This window comes from Oncorhynchus kisutch, linkage group LG26, assembly GCF_002021735.2.
Source record: "Oncorhynchus kisutch isolate 150728-3 linkage group LG26, Okis_V2, whole genome shotgun sequence".
NCBI lineage: Eukaryota > Metazoa > Chordata > Actinopteri > Salmoniformes > Salmonidae > Oncorhynchus > Oncorhynchus kisutch.
Genome location: NC_034199.2, coordinates 29,772,633 through 29,782,738, shown reverse-complemented (window position 1 = coordinate 29,782,738; position 10,106 = coordinate 29,772,633). Strand labels below are relative to the sequence as shown.

At 45.2% G+C, this 10,106-nt stretch overlaps 1 protein-coding gene across 1 annotated transcript; it reads right to left on the bottom strand.

Moving 5' to 3' along the window:
* Positions 1 to 3,095: 3,095 nt before the first annotated feature.
* On the bottom strand, positions 3,096 to 7,753 carry arsh (arylsulfatase H). The gene is made up of 11 exons (XM_020470005.2): positions 7,649 to 7,753; positions 6,227 to 6,373; positions 5,961 to 6,082; positions 5,653 to 5,775; positions 5,383 to 5,585; positions 5,031 to 5,251; positions 4,757 to 4,893; positions 4,416 to 4,550; positions 4,168 to 4,327; positions 3,971 to 4,092; positions 3,096 to 3,892 (listed from the first exon to the last, which is right to left on the bottom strand). Exons 1-11 carry the CDS (start codon positions 7,651 to 7,653, stop codon positions 3,477 to 3,479), a joined length of 1,791 nt encoding a protein of 596 aa, XP_020325594.1. The 5' UTR covers positions 7,654 to 7,753; the 3' UTR covers positions 3,096 to 3,476.
* Between the last annotated feature and the right edge of the window lie 2,353 nt (positions 7,754 to 10,106).

Sequence of the window (10,106 nt, the reverse complement as noted above, 5' to 3'; positions counted from 1 at the left end):
CACACACACACACACACACACACACACACACACACACACACACACACACACACACACACACACACACACACACACACACACACACACACACACACACACACTGGAGCAAGCGCTCGCTTAAAACCATGTTGCCAGTCACAGGCTGGGTCCCCTGTAAAGATCATGATAATGCTGAACAGATGGGCCGCCTATCTCCCAATACAACAACACATCATCACATCACTACACATCATATCACATCACAATATTTAACCACACGTATTCTCAGAACTGCACACAAAGTCAAATCCCTAAAACCAACATACACACAAAGACATACAGAGAGGGACTGAGAGGGATTTAGAGGGGAAAAGAGGAAGATGTTAGAGAACGAGAGAGAGAATCAGAGGGAGGAAGGTATTGATTGGAGGGGAGAGAGAGGTGGAGAGGGGAGAAAGGGATGTCTCTGAAAGTAGTAGAAACCCAGCGAAGCCACAGGGATTGTCGTGAGTTAGAACAGAAACTAAAGAAGAGAAACACGCACACACTAGGGTGAACTAGGGGTACAGAATGAAAGCTCTCCAGCTGAGTGTTTCAGTGGTCTAACCCTGGAGCATTATCACACAGGAATCATTTAGCTTGGACCAACACAGAGAGCTGTGCTAACTCCACCATCCTTACAACTATAAATTGACCGAAGATGTCCAATTTATTAGACAGTACTGACAAACTACAAGGCAACATATTCAGAAGCATTTAGCGCAATGTAATGGAACCTATCTGGTGTGTGACAATAAAACGTACACATTTTTATGGAATGGACTGTATTCTATTGGAATAGTTCCACCAAACTAAACTAGGGGGTTGGCTACACGCTGGGTACAGAGACACAGTCTTTATTTCTTATCCCCCCTCCCCCTTTCTTACCTCTCTCTCCCCTTCAGGACATGGTGTCAGCATTTCCACTGAGGTCAGGCCTTACAGTCGATTCTCAGAGTATAGACATGTCATCATTCCTCTGGTTAAAAGGGGACTGGGAGCAGGATGCAGTATATGGAGAAGTATAGGACAAATCATACAGTAGGGCTCTGGACAAAAGTCCTGCACTGCACTGTATAGGGAATAGGAAGCCGTAGCCAGAGGACAATGGACTAAGTGTAGTCATTTATACTGAGCCCTTCTGAAGTGCCAGAGTCCAGTAAGACACTACATGACTGAATGACTCCACCCAGGCACTGACTAAAAGCCATCTGTGTGGATTTGGCTGACTGTTGGTTTATTGAACATTTGGCAGTCCACAGCAGATTTTTGACTGAACACTCTCACTCCTGATGCCAGGGCAGACTGGGGAGGCAGGTGGAGGATGGGGGAGGGAGGGGAGATTAAGGGATGTTGGAAGATAGGTGGCGGGGGTGGGAAAAACAGAGGAGTCCAGGGGAGAGAGGGTTGAGTGGAGTTTGGGTGAGTTGTCAGTATATCAGTTCAGGGCCAGAGATCCATATGGAAGCAGCCCTGTGTGAAATTACAACCATGAAACACTTTAGCTTAAACTTGCTCCATTATCCCAATGTGTGTGTGTGTGTCTGTGTGTGTCTGTGTGTGTGTGTGTGTAAGTTTGCAGGCGGCATGGAAGCCATTGCTGTGGGTCTATCAGGCCTAAGTGGACTCCATCCATCCCTCTTTAGAACACATGGCATTTGGCATGATGGAGTTGTTTTGAAACAGACAAACCGGTTTAACTGTCTGCAATTAAAAGCCTGTGTTTCCCTTGATCCTGTATCTGGTTTGGTCAAATCCATGTCTTAAAGCCAATCAAATGTTAATGTGATAGCCTTCAGTTGCTCTGCTATTGTTCAGTCACTCCTCTCATTCTATATTGATTACTTTACAAAACTCTGGTCTCTGACTCAAGCCAGAGTTACAGAGACCTTTAGAAGCCACAGTACTACTGAACTCTGCTGCCAAACATTTGTTTCTCACTGGAACGAACCCTATGCCTCATGCTCTAGATGTATGGAAGTGATTTAATTCCTGTGACTCTGCTGCCACAGCCTTTCTCGTTCTATAGAGCAGCCAGAGTTGGGAAACACACCAGTAAAGATGCTTTATGGTTTCAAGCCGTTAAAGGGCCAGTGACCTAAAAGACAGCAGATAGAACCAGTGGTTGCAGTCGAGGTAGGCCGGTGCTGACCGAAGGGTTTCTTCCAGTCCAGGTCAGACTAGGCGAGGCTAGAGAAATATGGACATGAAGCACTGAGTCACGCCGCTGGCCAGTGATCAGTTCTGCCAGGCTTGGCCCAATGACCACAGGGCTGATTCATGAACACAATGAGTGAAGATGACTGACCAGGGAGCAACAATAGGCAGGAGAAAGCCTGGCTGGCCAGAGACACAGAGACCCTAAAAATACCCTACAAGAGCCCTAGACTCAACAGGAGGCCTACACACTTCACTCTAACCATGTCTTCTAGTATAACTTCACAATTACTGTGGTCTGTTTATTTAGATAAGAGCAGTCGTGGCTGTGTTTGAGGTAGAGAGCCATTCATGTCAGTGTGATTTAGAACACTCAAAAATCCCAAAATTATAATTTAATACAGAACAGAGAATATCTTGAAGGATTAACAGAAGCGAGATGAGATTTTAATCGTATCAGAATAAAAATATAATTGGTCTCCTGTCCTCACAGTAGAGTAGGATAAAACGTGTCAGTCACCACAACAATATCAGATGCACTGCCTCCATCACTTTCATAAAATACACACACCAATGACCAGTTGGAAGTCAGTGGGTCCACACATTACCACAGATGAAACATTATCCTACTGATTACTGTACAGCATGCACATTGTACTGACGTCTATGGTGCTGTTCGTCTCTGATACACGTGGCTGCAGTGCCACCTGGTGGTACTAAGACCCACCTACAGAGCATAGCTCTCAAAGCTCTCACGGGCCATAGCCTTGGCCAACTCAGTAACCGTGGCCTGTAATAGCAAAGTTACTGTGATTCAGTGAGTTGTTAGACACTCCAGACTACTGGGACCTAATCCTGCACAGTTCCAGATAAACATAGACGCAGCTGAACTAGATCAAAAAAGGAGACCATACATGTACTGCAGCAGAAAGGAATGTTTATTCCAGGGAGCTGGCTCCACTATGTGGTGAAGAGCAGTAACTGACAGGAGCATACTGTACAGTTACAAACTTCAAAGAAGAAACAAACAGATTGTTCAGACTGTTTAGGTTATATAAATACAAATCTATCAAAATCAATATTGCAAATTACAAGATTGGTCCAGATATCAAAACATAAATTATCTTTGAGCAAATTATTACCATATTTCATATAGCTATGTACAATTGTCTAGACATCATTGAAAACTTAGTCTGAAAACTATTAAAAATATTTTAAAAAGCAGTTGATCCATTAAAAGTTCTTCATAGTTTTATGTTCCTCATCTTTCTCTTCACATTTCTCTGCCAGAGGTGTGTGTGTTAGGCCAGAGTAGACGTAGTGTTCTCCGTACAGCCACAGAAGGGGAATGTTCCACAGCATGGCTGCAGCCATGGACGCCACAGAATCTTTTCCCACGACAGCTGGTTGAGAACAGGCTCGGACTGAGGAGAGTGTGGGTCTGGTTGTGTGTGTGAGGGGTGTGAGTGTGTGAGGGTGGCCCGGTGCTGCTCCACGGCCCTGGCAGTTTGCTGTAGAACTTCCTGGTAGCGTGGCTCAGTGTCTGGGGTCAGGGGGCGGGACTCCGAGGGGTCAGTGTGAAGGTCAAAGACGAGGGGGGGGCTGTGGTGTGTCACATAACTTCCATGACAGGAACAAACCTTGGTGTCATAGCAACCGCCAGCGCCCGGTGGGGAGAAGTTAGGGGTAAAGAAGTGGACCTTATAGACTGACTCACCTGGGGAGACACACATGTAATGAGACAGATGATGGTGTGTGTTGTAGTGTATAGTAGTGTGTGTGTGTGCGTACTCACTCCCAGGTGGGTGCCAGCGAACTGCGTTTAGGTAAGCACCACAATAGTGGAACATGAACTCATGCTGCGACCGCTCGGCCCTTCCTTCTAGCACAGGCATCAGATCATAGCCATCTAACAACCTGGAATATACAGACATGAGGATAGGCAGACACACACAACAAGTACACACACACAAAAAGTACACACACACGTACCTGCCGCTGTGTGTTGCGCCGGCCAGGTGTGTGAGTGTGGGGTAGAGGTCCATGAGACTGGTGGGTGTGTCAAACACTCTGCCTGCTGGCAGCCTGCCAGGCCACCGGAATATACCTGGCACCCTGATACCACCCTCCCATCCACCCATCGCCTTCCCACCTGTATGAGAGGAGGAGACAATCAATGATTTTCACATCTGTTTCATTTTTCCTGATTGCTCAAATGGCTCTATTTGATTGGTTGTTACCTTTGTAGATTCCATTCCAGCCTCCTTTCTGTCCTCGTTCATCTGCGTCTTCAATATGGCCACCGTGGTCAGAGGTGAAATACATCATAGTGTTGTTGGCCAGACCCAACCTGTCCACTGTCTCAGTCATACGACCTGACAGAAGATCAATCATTAATACATATCAGAAACATAACTCATTCTAATCCAACAGAGTGTTGTTGGCCAGACCCAACCTGTCCACTGCTTCAGTCATACAACCTGAGAGCATATACATCATAGTAAGATCATTAATACACATCGTAAACATTCTAATATATCAATGTGTTATTGGTCAGAGCTTTCACACACAAACCGCTCACCTATCATATAGTCCACCTCCTCTACGTTGTCTCCATAGAGACCATGGCGACTCTTCCCAGCAAAGCCAGGAGAGGAGAACATAGGAGTGTGTACGTGGGCCAGAGACAAGAACAGGAGGAACGGTCTGTCAGCATTCCTATCCAACACAGAAACAAGCTTTGAACTCTCACCCAATACTGACCCCTAGCCTTCACCCTGAACGTACTAGATTGGCTATACCTATGTGGGGAAAATCTCTAAAAATGTAATGATTGATTGATTGACTGTTCTGACCTCTCTATGAAGCCTTGGGCCTCTCCCAGTAGTCTTTGTGATAACGTGTCTAGGTCCATGGGCTGCTCCACCACTTCCTGGTTCCTCATGATGATGCAGTTCCAGGTCATCAGGAGTTCAAAGGGCACGAACCACACACTGAACGCCAGTAGGCTCAGAAAAGTCACCGCCACGATGACGGACACACTCACCTCAAGCAGACCACACACACGGACACACACCTACAGACAGGGAGAGAGGAGTTAGACACGCCCACAAGACTTTCATAAAACCATTTGAATCAGATAGAGGTAGAGTATGTAGAACAGACATGATACTCTGTCATATGGAATAAGGAGTCATTGGACCCTACCAGGCTGAGGAGGGCCAGGGCCCCCAGTAGTGTTAGCTGCCACAGTGTGTTCTGCAGGTCAGCTAGTACATCCTTCCCCTCCCCTGGTCTACAGTCATTGAACAGGGTGAAAGGCAGGCCGTAGAAGTAGCTGAAGCCGTGTGTGTTGGGGTGGTGGCAGTGGTCCCCTCGAAGCTCACAGTTCACACCCAAGTGCCATTTACCTACAGGTACACATCAGTGTGTTAGTGTGTGTGTGGGCCAGTGTGTGTGTGTGTTTCTCTCTCTTACCCACTAGTCCGGTGGTGTATCCATGCTCCTGTAGTCTCTTAGCGAAGGTGGTCTCAGTGGGGGGTAGACCCCCAGAACCTCCCAGAAACAACAACACCTGCACCCTCCCTGTACTGCCCAGACCTACACACACACACACACACACACACACACACACACACACACACACACACACACACACACACACACACACACACACACACACACACACACACACACACCATTAATTCCAATAACTCCTCTAATGCTTCCAATATTGTCTTTGTACATGTGTGTGTGTGTGTTACATGTATACTTGTGTGTGCTACCTGAGCGCAGTGCGTAGCGTCCTGTGTGGAAGGCAGCTCTACTGGGTGTACAGAGAGGAGCAGCAGCTATATGCTGAGTCAACTTCACTCCCTCTGCTGCTAAACGGTCGATATTAGGAGTCCTGAGAGCGAGAGAGAGAGAGAGAGAGAGAGAGAGAGAGAGAGAGAGAAAAAAAGAGCGAGAGAGAGAGAGGAAGCAAGTGTTATAAACTCAAAACTGTAGTTGTTTTTGGGAAGGCTGCAGATTGCCTGGTTGCCTCTGTTACCTGATGGTGTCATTGCCGTAACAACCGATGTCCCCAATGCCAAGGTCGTCCACCATCATCAGGACGAAGTTGGGCTTCCTGTCCTCCTCTGATGCTGGGACATCACTTCCTGTAACCAGGAGCAGCAACAGGGCCAGCAAGCAGAGCCTGGGGGTCAGGTGTAAAGGTCAGGAGGAAGCAATTTTACAGAATGTTCACCGATATGTAAATGTATATTGTAGAACAGGTGTGATCATGTTAGTCAGCTAAATTAACTGTTTCTATCTGTAATGGTTCTAAACATTTCACCTCATGGAACAACAGAGGGACAGCCTGATGGAGAGATATAGATCATACCTTAGAGACAAATGGTGCTCTAACCTTCCTACTGTATCACAACCGGCTGTGATTGGGAGTCCCATAGGGCAGCGCACAATTGGCCCAGCGTCATCCAAGTGTGCCCGGTATAAGGCGTCATTGTAAATAAGAAAGTGTTCTTAACTGACTTGCCTGGTTAACTAAAGGTTAAATAAATAGAAAATGATCACCCATCTGTCGGGGGTGTGTGTGTGAAGTCACACTAACTTAACTCAGTGATCTATAGCATGGGGTATGTTCAGGAGGGTGAAACGTTATAGAAAGTTAGTTTTGTCAACAACATATACGATTGTCCTCTTATCTTCCTCTGATTTACACTGGTAGCTGATCGACTGACTGATACCTCCTCATGCTTATCTCTCCTTGGCTCCACGCAGATAAAGGCACAAAGTAGACTATAGCCTAATATAGTCTGAACAATTAGTTATATGTATATACTGTACTCTATCATCTACTGCATCTTTATGTAATACATGTATCACTAGCCACTTTAAACTATGCCACTTTGTTTACATAACCTACATTACTCATCTCATATGTATATATTGTACTCGATACCATCTACTGCATCTTGCCTATGCTGTTCTGTACCATCACTCATTCATATATCTTTATGTACATATTCTTTATCCCTTTACACTTGTGTGTATAAGGTAGTAGTTTTGGAATTGTTAGGTTAGATTACTCGTTGGTTATTACTGCATTGTCGGGACTAGAAGCACAAGCATTTCGCTACACTCGGATTAACATCTGCTAACCATGTGTATCAAATCAAATACATAAACGTACACTTTCTTTGCGTAAGGAAACAGTCACGCATTAACTTCAGTGTTGTGTAACAGCGCTATAACTTCCTTTAGAGTTTATGGGTGAACCTCTTAGTTTATGCCAGTCCAGAAGGTCAAACCAGGTTGAACGTTCGAAACAAAACCAAGCCATACGGTTAATCGAGTTGCATCTATACACTTATAGATCGCTAAAGGTTATAATCAATGCAACACATAAATTATGCTTTTCGAAATGATGCGCTAAATCCATACCGTCTACCACATCACCATCTCTTACCTCATTCTGAAACACAATAACGCGATTGATTCAAGTTGCAAGGATGTAACACCACTGTATAACTGGCCCCCATTTACCGTAGTTACAGGAGTATGTGCGACATATTTTAACCGATTTGTTGGTATTAAATGCGAAGATGTGAGTCTGAGGGGGGCAGCTGCTCAGTTGCTTGCAGAACTACAGAATCTAAAGCCTTGTTCACACTGGCAGTTTGAAGTGACACAAATCCCATTTCTTTGCATATTCTTTTCGAACCTGTTCTTTTTCTTGCAGCCTGGAATTAGATATTTAGAATGAGATATTTCAAGCCAAAATCTGATTCCTGGCCATGCCCTGGTCAAATCAGATTTATTATTAAGATTAAGTGATCTTTAGACTGATATCTGGCATATCTGGCTAGCTAAATTGCTTGTTAATTAGTGAATGTGCTAGACAGATAAACAGCTACTGTACCTAGATAGTAGTTGACTGCTGTGGTTAGGTAAAAAGGACTCGTTTTGAAAGTTGCATCATCTTATCCGTTGAGGCTTTTAAAGTGTTCTTAAACTACACTCTTACAAAAAAGAGCGACACGATATACAAAAGTATGTGGACACCCCTTTAAATGAGTGGATTTGGCTATTTCAGCCACACCCATTGCTGACAGGTGTATCAAATCGAGCACACACAAATGCAATCTCTATAGACAAGCATTGGCAATAGAATGACCTTACTGAAAAGCTCAGTGACTTTCAACGTGGCACCTTCATGGATGCCACCTTTCCAACAAGTCAGTTCATCAAATGTCTTCCCTGCTAGAGCTGCCCCGGTCAACTGTAAGTGCTGTTATTGTGAAGTGGAAACGTCTAGGAGCAACAACGACTCAGCCGTGAAGTGGTAGGCCACACAAGCTCACAGAACAGGACCACCGAGTGCTGAAGCGCGTAGAGCATAAAAATCACCTGTCCTCGGTTGCAATACTCACTACCGAGTTCCAAACTGACCCTGGAAGCAATATCAGCACAACTGTTCGTAGGGAGCTTCATGAAATGGGTTTCCATGGCCAAGCAGCCACACACAAGTCTAAGATCATAATGCACAATGTCAAGCATCGGCAAGAGTGGTGCCAAGTTCGCCACCATTGGACTCTGGAGCAGTGGAAATGTTTTCTCTGCAGTGATGAAATACTCTTCACCATCTGGCAGTTTGTCGGATTAATCTGAGTTTGGCAGATGCCAGGAGAACGCTACCTGCCCGAATGCACAGTGCCAACTGTAACATTTGTTGGAGGAACAATGGTCTGGGGCTGTTTTTCATGGTTCGGGCCAGGCCCCTTAGTTCCAGTGAAGGCAGTGCTTAATTTGTAAGTCTGGACGTGCCGGAACAAAAAGTGAACGCTAGAGGGGTGTGACCTGGGGAGCTCTGAAGTACTGGAAAACCATCATATCATATCATTGCATTAGCATAGTGGTCTAGATTAGAGCAGTAGAGTAGAGGTGCTTGCAGAATTCGTTTTGTAGCCAAGGGCCCGGAGAAATTGGGACTTTTATTAATGAATTTCATGCAATTCTATGTCATTTTACATGACTGGAGACTTTAGCCTAATATTTTTTAATACTGCACCAATGATTTAAATGTCAGGTTATTTTGATACCGACAAACTGAGAATGTGAGATCGTTAAACATGACCTCGTCTTGAATCCATCAATAGCCTAGGTCTAGGAGTGTGGAGAAGACACAAATATTGTACAATATGAGGAGGAAATTATAGTCCTAAAAAAGTTTTCCCGTTTCAATGACTCACCCAATGATCAAATCAAATTGTATTAGTCACATGCGCCGAATACAACAGGTGAAATGCTTACTTTACGAGCCCCTAACCAACAATGCAGTTTAAAAAATACTGATAAGAAATAAAAGTAACAAGTTATTAAAAAGCAGCAGTAAAATAACAATAGCGAAACTATATACAGGGGGTACCTGTACAGAGTCAATGTGTGGGGGCACCGGTTAGTTGAGATAATATGTATATGTAGGTAGAGTTATTAAAGTGACTACGCATAGATGATAACAGAGAATATCAGCGCTGTGAAAGGGGGGTGGGGCAATGCAAATAGTCTGGGTAGCCATTTGATTAGATGTTCAGGAGTCTTATGACTTGGGGGTAGAAGCTGTTTAGAAGCCTCTTGGACCTAGACTTGGCGCTCCGGTACCGCTTGCTGTGTGGTAGTAGAGAGAACAGTCTATGACTAGGGTGGCTGGAGTCTTGGACAATTTTTAGGGCCTCCCTCTGATACCACCTGGTATAGAGGTCCTGGATGGCAGGGAGCTTGGCCCCAGTGATGTACTGGGTTGTACGCACTACCCTCTGTAGTGCCTTGCGGTGGGAGGACGAGCAGTTGCCATACCAGGCAGTGATGCAACCAGTGCTCTCAATGGTGCAGCTGTAGAACCTTTTGAGGATCTGAGGACCCATGCC

Excerpts from the sequence above, each read along its gene's own strand:
- arsh (XM_020470005.2), bottom strand. Across the intron at positions 5,776-5,960 it reads ACGCTACGCACTGCGCTCAG|GTCTGGGCAGTACAGGGAGG; the intron begins GTAGCACACACA and ends GTGTGTGTGTAG. Across the intron at positions 5,252-5,382 it reads CCCTGGCCCTCCTCAGCCTG|GTGTGTGTCCGTGTGTGTGG; the intron begins GTAGGGTCCAAT and ends CCCTGTCTGTAG.